This window comes from Martes martes (genome assembly GCF_963455335.1).
Source record: "Martes martes genome assembly, chromosome: 2".
Taxonomy (NCBI): Eukaryota; Metazoa; Chordata; class Mammalia; order Carnivora; family Mustelidae; genus Martes; species Martes martes.
Window position 1 is genome coordinate 62,251,895 of NC_137889.1, and position 21,019 is coordinate 62,272,913.

At 35.8% G+C, this 21,019-nt stretch overlaps 1 protein-coding gene across 2 annotated transcripts in view; it reads right to left on the minus strand.

The window, feature by feature from the left end:
- The window catches only part of ANAPC10 (anaphase promoting complex subunit 10), a 147,496-nt gene that overhangs the window by 115,797 nt on the left and 10,680 nt on the right, over nucleotides 1-21,019 (minus strand). For both annotated transcript variants that reach the window (XM_080796541.1, XM_080796540.1), the window contains exon 3: nucleotides 8,896-8,986. In XM_080796541.1, the coding sequence (XP_080652667.1) occupies nucleotides 8,896-8,986 (91 nt within the window). The remainder of the gene's footprint in view (nucleotides 1-8,895; nucleotides 8,987-21,019) is intronic.

Here is a 21,019-nt window from a genome sequence, read left to right on the forward strand (position 1 = left end):
AGGGAATATTTCTCAATACCATAAAAGCCATATATGAAAAACTAGCTATGGACCAAGACAGAACTGGCAACTTTAAGTTTTCCTTCTCCATTCCCACCCTAGCAGGACTGGAGTGTTCAGAATTAGTTAAAAATATGGAAGACGACAAAATAAAACCCAGGTATGGAAAGAGAAGCAAACCACATCTTATCATTCCATTTACAACAGACTGAAGCTTAAGGAGAGGAAGAAACCTTAAAAGAAAAGCAAGTCTGGGGCTTTCACTATTTGCTAGGAATACTAGCTTATTTCATTACAGCTAGGATGAATGTTTTAATTTCTAGTCTGTTTTGCTATTTGAAATGAACAGAACTGTATATATTACCCAAAAATCTCCTATCCATTTCCTACAAAATTCTCATCCAGGGCAAAGAAAGAACTTGCCCCTAATAAAAAGAACAATGAGGTATAAAAGTAAATGGGGGGCGCCTGGGTGGCTCAGTGGATTAAGCCGCTGCCTTTGGCTCAGGTCATGATCTCAGGGTCCTGGGATCAAGCCCCGCATCTGCCTCAGCATCCCTGCTGAGCAGAGGGCCTGCTTCCCCCTCTCTCTCTGCCTGACTCTCTGCCTACTTGTGATCTCTCTCTCTGTCAAATAAATAAATAAAATCTTAAAAAAAAAAAAAGTAAACCGTACTTAGTTATTATAAACTTCAAGTCCATCTTGACACAGGTCAATAATACATACCAATTATTCCTAAAATCTACATGCTCAACTAGCCAAGAAACTGCTACAAAAATTAAAAGTTGCTTATTTTCTCTGTGAAGGGAAGAGTATTCTATTCTGTTTCATCTTAACAAAACACAGCTGACCCATGAACAACATGAGTTTAAACTGTGCAGATCCACTCATTCTCAGGTTTTTTCAATAAATACAGTATAGCACTATAAATGTATTTTCTCTTCCTTATGATTTTCTTAATAACATTTTCTTTTTTCTAGCCTACTTAACTGTAAGAATACAGTGTACAACACACATAATAATATGTTTAGTCATCTATATTATCGATAAGGATTCCAGTCAACAGTAGGGTAGTAATAGTTAAGTTTTGGGGGATTGAAAAGTTACAGGTGGATTTTTAACTTTGCGGGGGAGCCCTTAACCCCTTGTGTTGTTCAAGGGTCAACTGCATAAAGTCCACACTGAACCTTTTCAAGCTTATTATAATCTAATTTTTTTTCAATACACAAAGTCCTTTCTTTAGTACATAATGTACTCATGAACACACATATGGAAAGTAAATGGAAGAAAGTTGAACACAGGGCTTACATAATGGCAGTATGTGAAAGTCAGTTCCTAAGAGCTAAAAAAAAATTAATCCTAAATTACATCACATGTTTTAGTCATAATCTTTGACAATAGTTTCCTAACATTTCCTTTAATTTTTTTTCATTCATAATTCAATGTGTAGTTGACTGAAGTCCAATAAATGTCTGGTTGAGGTTAATAATTTCTAATGTACTTGCAATTGTCTTAAATTATTGATAAGCTTAGTACCTATTATTGTTTTAATGGCATCAGCACTTTGATTTTTCCACTTGCTCTACTTTCAGAAAATAAGGAAGAAATACAATAACTATTCAATTAACTGTACAAATGCTTTTTTTTTTAATTTTTCTTTATTTGACAGAGAGAGAGAGAGAGAGAAACCACAAGTAGGCAGAGCAGCAGGCAGAGAGAGAGGGGGAAGCAGGCTCTCTGCCGGGTAGAGAGCCGGATGCAGGGCTCAATCCCAGGACCCTGAGATCATGACCTGAGCCAAAGGCAGAGGTTTAACTCACTGAGCCACCAAGGTGCCCCCGTACAAATGCTTTTTTTTTTTTTTCAAGATCTTATTTATTTATTTGACAGACAAAGATCACAAGTAGGCAGAGAGGCAGGCAAAGAGAGGAGGAAACAGGTTCCCCGCTAAGCAGAGAGCCCGATGTGGGGCTCAATCCCAGGACCCATGTACAAATGTTTTTTAACAAAGATGTCTACGCCCTGAAACTAGGGCACTGCCATGAGCTAGGTCCTGGTGTTCACCTGTTAACGGGTATTGTTTACACACCTAAACTAATCAACAGAGATGATGGAGCAAAAAGTACAGACTTTATAAAACTTTCTAAAACATAAAAGTTATGAACAGTCAGCAATTTGGGGAAGTGAGGAAACTAATTTGCATGATTTGACTTAACCAATTTATAGCCATACATGTGTTGATATATATGTGTGTGAATGGTATTATTAAATTTATAAAGTTATTTTTGTTCAGTATTTTAAGTAATAATGGAATTTATGACTATCAATATTCATCTTCAACTAGATTCTAGGAAATCCTAATTTTTTTTTTAGAATTTATCATTTATCTCACTGTTAAACTATCAACCTTTCTCTTCAAAACAAAACAAGTCAGTATAACTTTCAGTATTTTACTTAACATTCTTCTGTTCTTCACTCTTTCAAAAAATTCATGATGAAAATTATTATAAATGGTGTATAATTACAAGTGGCATATATTTTTTATCATGATAAAAATGACAAGATCACATTAATAAAATTTGCAGAAATTTTGTGAAGGCAGACCAAACACAAGCAGAAATTTTATTTTGTTCCTGCTCTGCTTAATATTTTAGTACTTACCCTTTAAAACTGGTATGTACTTTAAATGTTCCATATTAAACTACACTCTAATTTTTCTTTGACAATTATTAACAAATTTGGAAATTCTTCCCAAGAGTATTGCCTTTACAAACAGAAAAGGCAAAAAGCTTCCATATTTTACATTTAATTACAGCATTATCCACTCAAACAATATTTCATTTTCTTAGGATATATGACCTTTCCCCCTCTTTACCTTAGCATTTTTTTCCCTAACTGCCGAGACTTTCTTTTGGGGGGTGAGTCTTTCCTCTTCATTTATTTAACAGATAACAGTTTTAAATCTTATTCAAAATTTCATGAAGATTATTTCTTTGTAAATTTCTGCATGGCTGTAGAACAGTACATTCCTCTAAAGAAAAGCAGAGAAATATGAAAGTTTTCCAAATACAAGTGGGTGTTGAGAGGCCCCTGGGTGGCTCAGTGGGTTATGCATCTGCCTTTAGCTCAGATCTTGAACCCAGAATCCTGGGATCGAGTTCTACATCAGGCTCCCTGCTCAGTGGGTTGTCTACTTCTCCCTCTCCCTCTGCTCCTCCCCACCCCCTGCCTGCTCATGCTCTCACTCTCTCTTGATCTCTTTCTAATAAATAAAATCTTTAAAAAAAAAAAAAAGTGGATGTTGAATGCATGAGCCCTACATGACACTTCAGTTGCTAGTGTGTCTATTGCTAAATTTAGAGGTATTCTAACATTTAAAGCTATTACACAAGGTAGCACAGTAAACAAATACCAAAGTAAAAAATTATGTATTTTAATTAGATATAATCAGAATCATAAGTCCATAGGGCTAAAAATGAGCTCAGAGGGTCAAATGATATAACCATCTGTATCAGGTAAATACCCAGATTCAAAATTTTTCTAATAGGTAACTCACTACATTATCTTTGATCAGTTCTGATTTTTTAAAGTTTTTCTTATAAAGCCATAATCAGTCTCTGTGTAACTCCCATCTTTTGGACAGTCTTCCCTTATGAGGTCACACAAAAGAAATCTAATCCTCCAGAAAGTATAAAGGCCTCCAATTATGTAAAGAAAACTACCATGACCCCCAAAGTCTTCAGAAGACTATACGTTTTCAATTTTTTTATTACATGGTTTGGTTTCAATTCCCTAATTACTCTATCCACTTTGTTCTGAGAACACTCTAGCTTTATCAGTCGTAGAGGGAAAGCCAAAATGGAACATGATACACAGGAGGTCTTCCAAGGCTTTATGCTTCCATTACTGCATCCTAAGATCATATTAGTTCTTCCAGCAGCCACGTCACACTGTTAACTAAGATTATACTTACTGTCAACCAAAATTACTAAAGATCTTTTGCACTTCTTGTTTTGCTCTCCTTTGAGGATTTTTTTTTTTTGATGGATTTAAGGATTTTTTTTTAAAGGGGGGCAGAGAGGCATATTAAGTGTAGAATTACAGTTTACTATTATTTCATCTATTTGAAATATAATAGTTTATTATCCACCAATAGGGACAAGTGTCCAATGTCATTTTGATTTTAGAAAACAATTTAAGAAATATAAAACTAATAAAAAGAACTTCCCCGTTCTGAATGATTTAGTCCTAAAGCTATTAGAAAAGATCCAGAAAGACAGGCACGTACACAAAAATGGGCTACTGAAGCCTATTCAAAGTAAGGAGTGCATTCACACAGGGGAGGGAAGCAAGTGTAGGACAGTGTCAGAGCCCATATGGAAGTGAGCAGAACTTCTGAAGAGCAGAGCAACCAGGTTTGGGGTGTCAGAGCATGAGTAGGGCGATGAAGACATCGATACCACAAGGTGGCCCAATGCAGCATATAAGAGCCTTTGTGGAGTGAGAAGACATCTACATTGTAAGGTAGCCTATTATTATGGAGTGTCAAGCCCAAAGGGAGATAAAAGAGGGCATTCATACCATGCACTGAGGTTCTGGAGCCAAGAAGGGTTATAAAAGTGGCCTGACATGCAACACCAAACCCCAAGTGAGCTGAAGAGAACATCCCACACAAAGGGAGTGACTGATGTAAGATGCCAGGGCCCAGACCAGTAAAAAAGGTTATCTGCAAATAGGGAAGTACAGACAGAGTGGAAAAACAACAGCACGGGACAGGTTGAGAGTCTAGGTGGGGTGAAGGGGCATCTTTGTCGGGGAGGAGACAATGAGAGAAATGGAAGACTACATACAGGTGGATTAATGAGATAAGTAAGGAAAGATAAGAGAGAAGGAACCAGGTTCTCATTCATGAAGAAAGGGCTTAAGAATAGAAAGAGAAAAAACTAGAATAAACCCTGTTCACTCTAGATTAGAACTGGAAGAGTTGGTATGAATCTATGATTTCCGTATGTGTGAAGACAGAGAAATAAATACAAATGTAAATATGTTTATGTATGTATGTATGTGTTACATACATATACCCCCTCGCTGAGAAAGCTCAGAAATAGCAACATCCCAGAGCAATGAGCACACCCAATACAAGATCTGGTGCACTGGGTGTGCTTAATATACCAGACCTGGTTTTGGGGGGTTTGGGGAGGAGGGGCAGAAGGAGAGGGAGAGAAAATCAAGCAGACTCCCTGCTGAGCAGAGAGCACAATGTGGGGCTTGATCTCACAACCCTAAGACCACAACCTCAGCCAAAATCAAGAGTCAGATGCTTCACCGACCAAGCCACCCAGGCATGCCACAAGAGCTGGTTTCTAACTACTATTGACCACTACAATACACCTGATCTTGGAGAAATGGGGCACAGAATCTTCTGCCAGAACAAAAGAAATTGCTTGAATAATCACAGACATTGTCAAAAGGTAATAGTCAACTGTAGGGGACTCCCACTATCTAAATCTGAGGCAATTTGAGTGCTGACACAAATGATGGCAATAATAGATTTATGAGGCACCTGGGTGGCTCAGTTGTTAAGTGTCTGCCTTTGGCTCAGGTCATGATCCCAGGGTCCTGGGACTGAGCCCCACATTGGGCTCCCTGCTCAGCAGGAAGCCTGTATCTCCCTCTCCCACACATCCTGCTTGTGTTCCCTCTCTCGCTGTGTATCTCTCTGTCAAATAAAAAATAAAACCTTCATTAAAAAAATAGATTTAAAGCAGGTGAATAAAACAGTAAACTCTGAGTTCATGCTGATATTAATAATTTTGATTAACATGAAAGAAACTTTTCAGTGGAGAAGTTTGGTAGATACTATCTTAATCATATAATGGAAGTAAACATCATCAGTAATGGGACAAAATGCAAATCATGTACCCCAAGTAGTAAGATGCAATAACGAGCACAGAACATCACTTCTGTGCTACTTTTCCTAAAGACGCATATCCTGAAGTTACCTGTAAAGATCAAAGAAACCGAAATTAAGGGACATTCTTTAAAATAACTGGCCTGTAATCTTCAAAAGTGCCGAGTCAAATAAAGAGTGAGGAAATATTCCAGATTAAAGGAGAGTAAAAAGAAGGGACAACTAAATTCAACCTGTAATTCAACTTTATTGGCACAATTGGTAGAACAGGAATAGGGTTGTAGAATTAAATGTGTCAATGTTAATTTCCTAAGGATGTATTGTGGTTATGGAGGATAATGTCTTTCTTTGGAATGACATATAAACGGCATTCTGGAGAACTGAGACATATATTGGAACTTACTCTGAAATAATTCAGGGGAAAAAAATTGTGCTGTACTTGCAACTTTTCTTTAAGGATGAGATTGTTCCAAAATTCTTAAATCAATTTCCCTTTTCCTAAAACACTTCTTTAAAATAGTGTTCCTCGGGTGCCTGGGTGGCTCAGTAGGTTAAAGCCTCTGCCTTCGGCTCAGGTCATGACCTCACGGTCCCGGGATTGAGCCCCGCATCGGGCTCTCTGCTCAGCGGGGAGCCTGCTTTCCCCTCTCTCTCTGCCTGCCTCTCTGCCTACTTGTGATCTCTGTCTGTCAAATAAATAAATAAAATCTTAAAAAAAAATAAAATAAATTTTAAAAAAAAATTTTTTAAATTAAAAAAATAAAATAGTGTTCCTCAAAGCCTTAGGCTTCCCTAACCAGGGCAAGGGCTGAGTTAAGCAGGGAGGGACTTAAGTTCCTGACTGTTTTAATAAGCTTGTTTGAGAAACAGTTGAATACTAACTATAAACTGTTTTTGAAGTCAAGACTGCTAGATCACATCCAGGCTCTATAACTGCACGGGGTGTGACCTGAATAAGTTAGCTAATTTTTCTAAGTTTTAGTTTTTTCATTGTAAAATGAAAAAAAATTATAGTACCCACATCTTAGTCTTGACGACCATTTTAAAATGATACACATTAACAACTATTAAATATTAAATTTAAACTTTTAATGAGATAATATAATATCTGGAACTTTTAATGCTCAATAAATTTAACAGATTTTTTTTATTATTATTTCTTCAATACACTGGCCTTCTGTGTAAAAATGTATTTGCTAAAAAAAAAAAAATCTGCTATTCTTATAATACAATTAAATTAGGACACCCATTATACCAGTTTTAAGTGATGGATTGCCTTTGTCGTCGTGGAAAAGAAATTTACCCTAGGCTATATAGTATAATGGTTAAAAGCATAGGCTCTGGGGTCAGAGTACTTGTGTTCAGTTGCAATTCTGCCAGTCATTTGCTCTGTAACCTTGGGCAAGTTACTTATTTATCTAAGTCTGCTTCTGAGACTATAAAATAAGAATAAAAATAGCTGTAAAGGGTGGGAGGCGCCTGGGTGGCTCAGTGGGTTAAGCATCTGCCTTCCGCTCAGGTCATGATCTCAGGGTCCTGGGATCAAGCCCCACATCAGGTTCTCTGCTCAGCAGGGAGCCTGCTTCCCCCACTCTCTCTGCCTGCCTCTCTGCCTTCTTGTGATCTGTCAAATAAATAAGTAAATTCTTAAAAAAAAAAAATAGCTGTAAAGGTTAAATGAAATCAATGGGTAACACATTTTAGCAAAGCACCTAAAAAATATTAGGTGCTGTTTTTATTTCTGGTGTATACATATTTAATACATAAGGACAGGAGTTGGCATACTATAACCCATTGGGTGAACTCTGCCCACCACCTACTTTTTTGAGATAAAGTTTAATTAGAATAGCTAAATTTAGCCAGTATGCATTGCCTATGCTGCTTTCATGCAATAATGGCCTGAGTAGTTGCAACAGAGACCCGATAGCCCAGAAGGCATAAAATGCTTATTATCTGGCTTTTGCATAAGAAATTTGCTGATCTGGGGTGCCTGGATGGCTCAGTCAGTTAAACATCTGCCATCAGCTCAGGTCATGATCCCAGGGTCCCTGAATCAAGCCCCACAATGAACTCCCTGATCAGCAGGGAGTCTGTCTCTCCCTCTCCCGCTGTGTGCTCGCTCATGCCCTCTCTCTCTCTCTCTCAAATAAATAAATCAATCTTAAAAAAAAAAAAAAAAAAAGAAAGAAAGAAAAAGAAATTTCCTGATCTGTACCCTCAGTGAGAAAAACAAACTAAAGGGGCACCTGGTTGGCTTAATTATGCAACTTAGCACGTGACTCTTGATCTTGGGGTTGTGGTTCAAGCCCTACACTGGGTGTAAAGATTACTTTAAAATCTTTTTAAAAAGAATATAAAAAGAAAAAAAAAATAAATTTTTAAAAAGAATAGAAAAATTAAAAATACAATGCTATAAAATGTCAAAATAGATTATATAAATGGGCAAGATAATCAAGTTAGCTGGTTTCCATCTATCTCAATAAATTCAAAGCAATTGAAAAACACGGTCATTTTTCTTTCCCTAAGAAAGTAAGCATTTCAAAACTCAAAATATCCTTAGAGGTCCTAGGTTAAAACATTTTTCTTTTCCAAATGGAAATACAAATTTGAGAATTACATGAATAGACTATACCTAAAGAACTTACTATTATCACTTCAGATGTAGTTAATGAGATGCATTAAGGCATTCATTGCTTTGGGTCATAAGCAAAGCATATTTTTCCAAAATAAAACACATTGAAAAGTATATTTAAGAAATCTCTATGTAAAAGGACCCATGTAAAGTACTATAAAAAATTCACAAAAGACAAGACTGAGTAAACTTAAAACACAATCTAGAGGCATAGAAAAATAATCTCAAGGCTTATAAATAAGAGTTAAGTGCATTTCACTATAATTTCTAAGCCTTTCAATTTTATGTAAATAAAATAGATCACTTTGTCCATTTAACCCACACAAATTGAAAAATCCAAAAATGTATTACCTGAATTGGATGTTTACTAAATGAGGCTGGGAGCCATCTGATTGCCAATAAGTCTCAAGATTGTCATCTCGTAACTGATCCACTCCAAATCCTAAAACACAAGTGACAGTAAGTTCTCATGAACAAGAAAGAGCTATATATTTCAAATATAAAATTATCATTCATATTCATCCAGAAAACATGATAAACAGGATGGTCAATACTGTAAAATTTGAATGAACTAGAATTCTTCCATCCTCTTCATAAGACCTCAACTCTTAAGAGTATCACTTGCACACAAAAAAGTTTATATTAGGGCACTAATAAAATGTCCTGCAAAACCAGATTTTATTAAGTATATCTTTCTGTGACAACATAAAGGCAACTTAGAAATATTTCCAAAAGTCATACACATTTTGAAACCAAGTGTTTCTGATTAATCAAAAACTAATTAAAAATTAAATCTGCCCAGAATCTCATATCATCTAGCTATTCTACATGACTGAAATAAAAATATCCTGTATTATTTTTTCTTGATTAAAATCATAATACATATTAATTATAGAAATAATTTAATGGTAAGGTGTGGATTTCTCAAAATATTTAAGAGAAATAAATTTCATTTACATTTTAATTTTTTCACAAAGTACTATATTCATCATGGATCAAATTCAAAAGGTAGAAAAAAGAACATTGTGCAAATTCTCTATCCCCACCCCCACTGTCTAGTTTACCTCTCCAAATATGATCAATGTTATCAGTTTTTTACATATTCTTTCACAGATACTGTATAACTATACAAGCAAATAAATATATATTCTTTTTTCCCCTCTACACAAATAATGGTAACACATAGTTCTACACTTTGCATTTCTTTTTCACTTAACATATCTGGAGATTCTTCCATGTCAGTGATACTAATAATTAATCATAATAACCGCAAATAATATATAACATTAACTATGTGCCAGACATAGTCTAAGTATTTTACATGATTGTATCATGTTAACATTCATTTAACTCTTTATAAAAACTCAGTTAACCTAAAGAGCTCCCACATTTTTTAAAGGTTAACAGTACCTCGCTGTCTGGAAATATCATAATTATTTAATGAAACCCCTATGGGACAAGGACATTTAGGCTGTTTCCAATGTTTTCCTGTTACAAACAACACTGCAGTAAACATCTACATCTACATATCTGTAATATTTAAATGGAAATTAGTATTTTTGGAGGTTGGATTTCTAGGAATAGAACCCTGGATCATTCAAATTTTTAATTTGATAAATATTGTCAAATTCTCCTCCAAAATGCACCTTCACTAATAATGTTCAAAAACACCTATTCCTCTACATAACTAGTAAAAATTAGGGTATTCTAAAACCTTTACACTAGGTTTTGAAGACTTAGTATAAAGACATTAAAAGTTTATTTAGTAAGTTTTTATATTGATTAGATGTTAAAATCATTTTGGACATGTTGAGACAAAATAAATAATGGAAGTTAACTGTAAATTTTTAAATTTTAATATGGTACTAGATAATTTTAAATTACATATATGGTTTGTTATTAATTTCTGTTCGACAGCTCTGCTCTGTACTTATGCTAAAATGCAATCATTCTTTCACGTATTTACTAACCTGACAGGTGAAAAATTATATTTCAAACTTTCATTGATCATTTATATTTCTTCTCATAGAAAATACCTATTCAAGATTGCCTACATTTTCACTGTACTTTGGTCTTTAATTGATTTATAACTCTTCTACTATTGTAGATATTAACCCTATGGCTGTTCCACGTGATCCAAATATACTCTCCCCAGTCTGCAATTTGTATCTTAAATTTACACATGTTGCCTTTACAGTATATACTAGTGAATAAGAGAGATTTTCCCAGAGAAAATAATTTTTGCATCTAATTCTGAAGTACTAATAGGAGTTAGTTACGTAAAGAGGTAAAAGAGCAAGGTTAGCATTCAGTAAAGAGGAAAACACTTAATGGCACAGGAAAAGAAAAGTAAAATCTACAGGAAACAAAGGTAGGTCCTTTTGGGAGCTAAGGGTACACACATTGGATTGAATCAGGAAATGAGCCAGAGACATATGAAAGGAATCAGATCATACAGACTTTAATGCACTAAGAGATGAAGTATAAATTATTTTGAAAAATACGCCAACCTACTGAAGAACTTTTAGATCAGGAAATAATCAGATCAGTATCTTTAGATAGATTCTTCAATGCCAGTGACCCAGGCAAATGTTCAAAAAATAGCTTTCTATTGTCCCAAAGAAAATCTTCTTAAAATTTAAAAACTGAGCTCTCCATTACTCACTCTGTAACTCTTAGATCTGTGCTGTACAGTATGGTAGCCACTAGCCACATGTGGCTACTGAACACTTGAAATATAGCTAGTTCAACTTTAGATTTGCTATACACATTGGTTTTTGAAGACTAGTAAGAAATACAAAATATCTCATTAATAATAAGTCTACTTATATTGGATTAAAAGTATATTGTTATAACTAATTTCACCAATTTATCCTTTTTAATGTAGCTCTTAGAAAAATTTAAATTACACATGCAACTTGCATTATACTTCTATTGGACAGTGCTACATTAGACCACGCTTTCTTTATACATTATTTTTAGGGCTAATCCAGAACATTTATTTCTGCAAGTTATAAGATAAAAAGTTGTTTTGCTATCAATATAAAGAGTTCTTAAGTTTTAAATACCTTTTTCTTCCTACCAGCTTATGAGTTCCCTAACAGAAAATAACTCAATTATATGACTCTTCCTTAAGAGCTCCACCATTAAATGTTCTATGATAAAAAGACCTTTGTCACTAACTTTGTTTTAGCTATTTAGCTAGTTTTTCTTTCTCTTCATTTCACAATTTTATCTGTGTGAGCTCAAAGAATTTCATAAAATGGTGTTTGTTCTTATCAAGCAAAATAAACATTAAACAAAAAACCTAAATAACATATCCAGAATAAGAGATGTCCTGTAACTCAAGACTAATCATTTTAAATTTGTTTTAAGATGCTGCTTATGAAACAACAGTACAACTAAGTTAAGTACAATCTCTGCAATCTCGTCAAGAACCAATCAGCCTAAATCTTCACCTCTGGAGTACTAAGCAAGATTATCAGCTTCTGGGGCACCTGGGTGGCTCAGTAGGTTAAAGCCTCTGCCTTCAGCTCAGGTCATGATCCCAGGGTCCTGGGATCGAGCCCCGCATTGGGCTCCCTGCTCACCAGGGAGCCTGCTTCCTCCTCTCTCTCTGTCTGCCTCTCTGCCTACTTGTGATCTCTGTCTGTCAAATAAATAAATAAAATCTTAAAAGAAAAAAAAAAAGATTATCAGCTTCTACTTGTTCAAAATATGTCTCACAAACAGAACATTTTATAAACATCTGTTTGTACCAATGCCATGACTCAGAGAGTAAACTTCTTTTCCAAAGCTTCCCACTCAGTATACCTCAATTCTTTTAGTCCAAACAAAAGAACTAAAAGACAAATTTGTGATAAGTGCTTTAACAGGTACTTGATAATGCACACAAATGATATTATCCAGAAAAAACCTTTTACATGATGTACTGATTCTTAAAGCCGTGGTTCTCACAGTATGGTCCCTGGATCAGCAGCATCATTGTCACCTGGGAACTTGTTAGGAATTCTAGACCTACATCAGAAACTTTCAGAATTAACTCCTTTGAGAGTCTGTATTTTAATAAATCCTACAGGTGATTCTGATGCATGCTAAAATTTTAGAACTACTGTTTTATAGCAAGTCTTCTCAACCTGGGCACTAGTGATGCTGCGCACTGGATAATTCCTTCAGGGGCAGGGGTGTCCTGCGCATTATAGGATATTTAGCAGCATCTCTGGCCTCTATCCACTAGCTGTCAGTCACAGTCCTCCCCATGCCGGCAGTTGTATCAATCAAAAACAACTGCAGACATTACTAAATGTCTCCTATGGGACAAAATCGTCCCCAGATGAGAACCACATCTCTAAGGAAAAGAAAACCAGTGTTAACCTATGGTTACTGTTATTGCTTAGTAAACAGCCACTCTTCTCTAGCCATCCTCCATGGGAAGAAAATCATTCTGCACTCGTCATATTGGAGCTTAATCGTGACTTGTTTTGGTCAACACAATGTGAATGAATGTGACACAAACAGTTGTTTAACTTAATTTATTTATAAAGATTTTATTTATTTATTTGAGAGAGAGAGAACCTGAGAGAGAGGGAGAGGGAGCGCATGAGTTGGGGGAGGAGCAGAGGGAAAGACAGGGAAAAGCAGACTCTGAACCAGGCTTAGAGCCTGATGCAGGGCTCATCCCAGGATCCCCGAGATCATGGCCTGAGCTGAAATCAAAAGCTGAACACTCAACCAACCAAGCCATCCAGGCACCCCCAAACAGAGGTTTTAAATGTGCTTGCAAGGTCTGGCTTGGCCTTTTGAATTTTGGCACCCCACTAAGACATCATGCCTGAACACACAGAGCAGGCCTGGACCCAATTCACAACCTAGAGCCGGGTCATAACCAAGCAAGAAATAAGTTTTGTGTTATAATATAGCACTGAGAGATTAGAGTTGTTTGTTACACACCATTAGTGCAGCAAGAGCTAACTAACACAACATCAATAGATGAGATACATCTGACTAGCCCAGCTTAGATTGCCTTAGGAGTAAAACAGCCATTGCCACCTAAAACGTATCTTTTAACACAAATACCTTCATATTTGCTAAGGCGCTATTATAACTAGGGCATTATCTTTACTCTGAAGACACAAAGACAGATTACATGAGGTCTCTGTGGAAGAGTTCATCTATTTAACTACTATCTATGCTATAACTATTTACATTTAAACTAATTAAAAATAAGTAAAATTTAAAATCTGATTTCTCAGTAACACTAGTCACATTTAAAGTACTCACACATGGCTAGCAGCTATCTCACTGTACAGTCCAATACATTCTACTGGCCAGCACTAAGGGACTTAAGCAGATAAATTACAATATAAAGTGTTAAGTGTTATAATAAAGAAATGAAGAAACAAACATAAATACATGAAGGCTAAACAACATGCTATTAAAACACCAACAGATCAGGGCGCCTGGGTGGCTCAGTGGGTTAAAGACTCTGCCTTCGGCTCAGGTCATGATCCCAGGGTCCTGAGATTGAGCCCCACATCGGGCTCTCTGCTCGGCAGGGAGCCTGCTACCTCCTCTCTCTCTGCCTGCCTCTCTGCCTACTTGTGATCTCTGTCAAATAAATGAATAAAATCTTTAAAAAAAAAAACAAAAACACCAACAGATCAACAAAGAAAGCAAAGAGGAAATGGAAAAATACCTGGGAACAAAAAAACATAGAAACATAGCAGTTCAAAATATTTGGGACCAGGTAAGAGCAGTTCTACAAGGGAACTTTACAGAGATACAGGCCTGCCTCAAGAAACAAGAAAAGTCTCAAATAAACAATCTAATCTTAAACTTAAAGGAACTAAAAAAAGAACAAGAAACAAAGCCCAAAGTCAGTAGAAGGAAAGAAATAATAAAGAGCAGAGCAGAAATAAATGAAATAGGCTAAAAAACAATACATAACGAGAGCTGGTTCTTTGAAAAGATAAAATTGACAAACCTTTAGCAAGACCTGTCAAAAAAAAAGTGGGGGGAAGACAGGGGAAGGGCGCATCTAAACAGCTCAGTCAGTTAAGCATCTGACTTGTGATTTCAGCTCAGGTCATGATTTCTTGGGTAAAATTAAAGTAAAGCATAGGGAATGTAGTTAATAATACTGTAATAACGTTGTACGGTGATGATAACTACACTCACCAAGGTGTAAGCATCGTGTAATATACAGAATTGTCAAAACATTATGGTGGATACCTGAAACTAATACAATGCTGCATGTCCAGAATACTTCAATTTAAGAAAAAAGAAAGAAAATAAAGAGATGAAGAATTAATTAACTTCTTGATAAACTGTCCTCTCTTGGCTTCTATCCATGATCTCCCACTCTCCTAGTTTTCCAACTAGTTCAGCAGCTACTTCTCCTTAGTTTCCTTTGCTGATTCTTATTCTTGCTGTTTTGCCAGATGTCTACATCTTGAAGGAGCCCTGAGACTTTACTCTTTTTTCTAAAAACAATCTCTCCTTAGGACAGTCAATCCAGTCCCTAGCTTAGAATATCATCATATATTGATAACTCAACTTTGTGTCTCCACCACAGACCTTTCCCCAGAGCTCCAAGCTTCTATACTCAATTGCCTAATAAACACCTCACTAGAATGCTGATCTCAAAACTAATGTGTCTGAATCATAACTTTTTTTTTTTAACCAAAACCTATGTATTTCCTCCCACCTCACTTTCTCAAACTTAGGAAATACTGAGTTATTCAGCCAGATGCCTAAGGGTCAGTCTTGAATTTCTCCTTTCCTTTAGTAAGTCATAATTTTCCACCTCTAAAAATACATCCCAAAGCCATTATCTCTCTCCATATCATCCACCATGAGCCTATTCCAATTCAACATCATCTGACACAAATTATTGTACTAGTCTTTCCTCCACCGGTCTACACCATTATTCTCCTACCAGTCATTATTCTCAATGGCCATAGTGATTTTTTTGAGAACAACAATAACAAAAAGAGTCTCCCTTTCCCTCTGCCCCTCCCCCCTCAAAAAACAAATAAGTAAATAAATAAATTCTGCCATAGAAATTTAAAAAAAAAAAACTCTGTGTCAGATCATCTCTCTTTCCTGCTTAACATCTCCAGTGGCACCTGCTTGTACTTCAGATCCAAATTGTACTTCAAATCCAAATTCTACCAGAATTCATAATCTGGCCCCTGTCTAATTATGTCTCCAGCCTAATCTTCTACCACTTCTCCTCCTTACCCGCCATCCACTAGCCCACTAGACTTCTTTTTGAAACTCAAACATGCCAAACCATTTAGCTTAGAGCCTTTGAAGTAGCTGTTTCCTCTGTCAGCAAGGTTCTTCTGTGAAATCTCTGCACAATGGATTCTTCTAACATTTACATCTCAGCACAAATTTCATTTTCCAAGAAAAGCCTTTCTTGGTCTATTTATTATATTGTTGCTTTAAAGCACATATTGCTATTCAACCAGAAAGTTACTCAATGATCACAATTGTCAGTTATGGCATAAACTTAAAAAAATTAAAATTCAGTAATTTTTTTAAGAAAAACAACTTACATCATCCAATTATGCCTCTCAAAATTAACTCATAAAAGAAATGTCTTGATAAAATATATGAATCGAGTGGAAAATATGTCATGGATCAGATGTCCACAAAACACAACCTCATGAAAAACTTATTTTTGTTGGCTTATAAAGTATCAGATATGGAGTCAAACACAGAAGATGTACCTATTTGTACCCTAATTTTGTTGCCCAACATAATATGAATTTAGGGCTTATGAAATTAAATGATTAATTTATTATAATAAGACTGTTATAATGCTAGCAGTCATACAAATCTGACCTTTAGTTTTTCTAGTCTCTTGGACAGAGACTGACAATTGTGCTGAATTGTGGAATTGTTTGTGATGCGTCTTCAACTAGGCTGAATCTACTAAATACATTCCAACTTTAATCTGAGTGAAATATTGGACCACTATTTCCAAAGACAAAGTAATTCTGCAAAGCTCTATACCACCTACCACACTGTAGCAGGCAAGTAAATTTGTACCTCCCACAAACTGTTATTTAACATTTTGAAAGTTTGGGGCACCTGGGTGGCTCAGTCGTTAAGCGTCTGCCTTCAGCTCAGGTCATGATCCCACATTGGGCTCGCTGCTCCATGTGGGGAACCACTTCTCCCTCTCCCACTCCCTCTGCTGTGTTCCTTCTCTAGCTGTGTCTCTCTCTGTCAAATAAATAAATAAAAATCTTTAAAAAAATAAAAATAATTTAAAAAAACATTTAGAAAGTTTATTTAAAGTCTTCCTTATATCACTTCTCACCTAAATTATTCCTTGTCTTCTAAATGATTTCTTTACCTCCAACCTTGCTTCACTTCAATCCATCCTCTAAACTTCTCAAATGTGAACAAATACTGAATGTTTTACTCTGCTACTTAAAATTTTTTAAGAGCTCTGTACAATAAAGTATTAACTGTTTAACAAAGCCCTCTATGATCAGCCCTCTATCTAACTAGCTAGATTTACCTACGCCACTTCCTTCTGTTCTAGTTTTACTTAAAACTTTTGAATGAGCTATGTTTTGTCTAAGCTCTACACCTTTGTGCCTACTGTTCCTCTTGCCTTTATGACCTTTTTTTTTTTTTAAGATTTAATTTACTAATTTGAGACAGAAAGAGAGAGAGAGACAGAACACGGACAGAGGGAGAGGCAGAGGGCAGGGAGAAGCAGGCTCCCCACTGAGCCAGGAGCCCAAAACGGGGCTCGATCCTAGGACCTGGAGATCATGACCTGAGCCGAAGGCAGATGCTTAACCATCTGAGCCACCCAGGCGCCCCCTTGCCTTTATGTCTTTATTCAATGAAATCCTCTTCTTGTTCCATCATGAAGAACAAGCATCTCCATGAAGCCTTCCCTGATCTGTTAAGCAGAATCAATCACTTTTTCCTCTGGGTCACTATTGAACCCATACTTAGTGGAAAGCAGTATGACACTGTAGAACCTGACTGCCTTGAGTCACAGCATTCCCACTAATTATGTGATCATTGTCAAATTACTTAACTTTACAAACTATTATTACAATTATTACTTATTATTATTATAATAAGTATTATATAATATTATTATATTATATATATATTATTATATATATTATATTATATATTATATATTATATTAATATATATTATTATATAATATTATTATATAATATATTATTATATAATAATAATTAAATTACTATTATTATATAATAATATATATATTATATATAATATATATATTATTATATAATAATAATCAAATTACTTAACTTTACAAACTATTATTACAATTATTACTTATTATTATTATAATAAGTATTATATAATATTATTATATTATATATATATTATTATATATATTATATTATATATTATATATTATATTAATATATATTATTATATAATATTATTATATAATATATTATTATATAATAATAATTATTATTATTACAATTATTAAATATTATTACTATTATTATTACAAACTACAGTTTCCTCATTTAGAAAATGATAACAATAACAGTATGTACTGCATACACATGTAAAGTACTTAGAACAGGACCTGTCATTTAGTAAGCACTAAATAAGAGTTATAAAGTATTACACTGCATTATAATGACATTTAAAGCTATAATCCCTCCACTAGATTGTGAACTCCTTGATAGTAAGGATTCTGTCTTTTATAACTTTTACTCTCTTAAAGTGTTAACAGACTTCAGCAATTATCTGCTGCCTAGAAATGAAAAATATCTGACCATAGAGAAGCAAAGGTTAAACAACCTTTTCATCCTGCTTCTCATTAATAAAGAGCAGTCATTCATTCTTTATGTAGAAAATAATCACCTAATGATAGTTCACTGAGGGACCCAAAGGTGATGCAAGTACAACGTTTGACACAACACTGATGAACTGCATGACTTTCATACTTAACACATTTTGTAGTGATCCCACCACTCCCCTGGCAGTGGAACTACTGTTCTATTCTGTACCTCCAAGCTGTCAGAGCTGTGGGGCATCTTCAGGGAGCCAGTTATACATTGCCCTCTGCAAACTCCATAGTATCAAGGGATATGAACTGACACTGACTTATACCCCATTATTGATACAGTAAGGCACCAGTTGAATTATGCTACTAGATCAAGCAAAGGTAGGTATTCAATTTGAGCAAATTCATAGAACTATTCTATACTATAAAAAATATTAGAAACTTCTGAAGCAGCCCAGGATATAGAAAGCTGGGAAAAAAAGGCATCACTTCCATTCAAACAAGAAGAGGCTAGATAAACTACAAACTCATAATTTTTCTTGAAAACACAAGAGCTTGAAAAAAATGCAGCAACCAAAAAGTCTAAAACCCAAGAAGGAGCACCTCTCAACCTCAGGAGAAAAATGATATATAGCCTGTCCCAATTGTGGTAGAGCATGGGAGGAAGGAACAGTGGCCAGACACATAAGACATTAGGCAGAACCTGCTAAACAACCTGTTAAAGGCCAAGTGTAGGCTAGCATAAAAGGACAGCAACCCTGGTAGTCCCAAATCTAAGGGGAACGCACACTGACTTTCAGACTCTTTTCCAAGGGCCTTCACTGTCTATGTAACAGAAAGATTTAGAGGAGACCAGGAGACCAGAAAGCATACTTCAATGGTAGATGCGTGAAGAAAAGAACTGACCACCACTGCAGGAAAACCAAAAAGACCTATCGTCCTTCCCAAACCCTTCTCTCCAACAGAACAAAGGACTTAAGCTACTGGAGGATGAGCATCAAACCTACTGACTCCAGGACAGACCCTTCTTTGCTGGGAGAAGATTAAAAGAAAAAACCCTCTACACCTGGGGTAGACGCAGGGAACAACCCTTCCTCGGGTGGAGGGGGGTGGTGATGCAAAAAACTCTCCCACAAAAGACCAGCCACAGACCCAAGGCAGAGTTTAACTATCATAGGTAGGGGGGACCAAAATACGGAGAAAGCCCTACCTTAGAGGCCAGGCACACAAGGGCTAAGATAATAGCTGGACCAGGAAAACAGAGAAGCCTGCACTGAGTGACAAAGCACAGCATTCTACTACTGAAGACAAGGCAAGAGCATGGAAAGAGACACACTCTGAAGCACAAGAGTACAGAGATAGTTGAAAACTAAAAATGGAGGAACATTAAAAAAAAACTCCTGTGGTTGGAGAACTCAGGCAGTAACCTCTTTGACATCAACCACAGCAACTTCATTCTAGATATGTCTCCTGAGGCAAGGTAAACAAAAGCAAAAATAAATTATTGGGACTTCATCAAAATAAAAAGCTTCTGCACAGCAAAGGAGACAACACAACTAAAAGGCAATCTACAGAATGGGAGAAGATATTTGCAAATGACATATCTGATAAATGGTTAGTATCCAAAATATGTAAAGAACTTGTAAAACTCAACACCCAAAAAAACAAACAACCCAATTAAAAATGGGCAGAAGACATGAATAGATAGTTTTCCAAAGAAGACATATACATAGCCAACAGACACATGAAAGGTGTTCAACAACACTGATCATCAGGGAAATACAAATCAAAACTACAATGACGTATCACCTCATCCCTATAAGAATGGCTAAAATCAACAACACAAGAAATAAGGTATTGGCAAGGATGTGGAAAAAGGGGAACCCTCCTGCATTGTTGGTGGGAATGCAAACTGACGGAGCCACTGTGGAAAACAGTATGGAGGTTTCCTCAAAAGCTAAAAATAGAATTACCCTTTGATCCAGCAATTGCACTACTAGGTATTTCCCCAAAGAAAAAATACTAATTCAAAGGGATACATGCACTCCAACGTTTATAGCAGCATTAACTACAATAGCCAAATTATGGAAATAGCCCAAGTGTCTATCAGCTGATGAATGGCTAAAGAAGAGGTGGTGTCGAAGCACCTGGGTGGCTCAGCTGTTAAGCATCTGCCTTCAGCTCAGGTCATGATCCCAAAGTCCAGGGATCAAGTCTCACTTTGGGCTCCCCGCTCAGCAGGGGAGATCTCTATCTCTCTCTCTCTCTGTCAGATCTCTATCTCTCTGTGTCAAATAAATAAAATCTTTAAAAAAAAAAAAAAGAGTAAATGGAAAAGCCATAAATAAAAACCACCATATCAGAGATGAAACTCAACAAAGCCAAAGAAAGAAGATGTAGACTTGAAGCTAGATCAATAAAAAAAATATCCAGAGCAAAACAAAGTGAGGGGGAAAAGTGGGAAAAATAAAGCTATGAATAAAAAATGGTCTAGAAAAATCAAATGGTCTAGCATATGTATAACTGAATTCTCAGAAGGACAACAGAGAAGGAATGGGGCAAAAGAAATACTTGAAGAAATAATGGCCATGAATTTTCATAAAATAATGCAAAACATCAAACCAGAAGATCCAAGAATCTCAGTGAATCTCAAGCTGT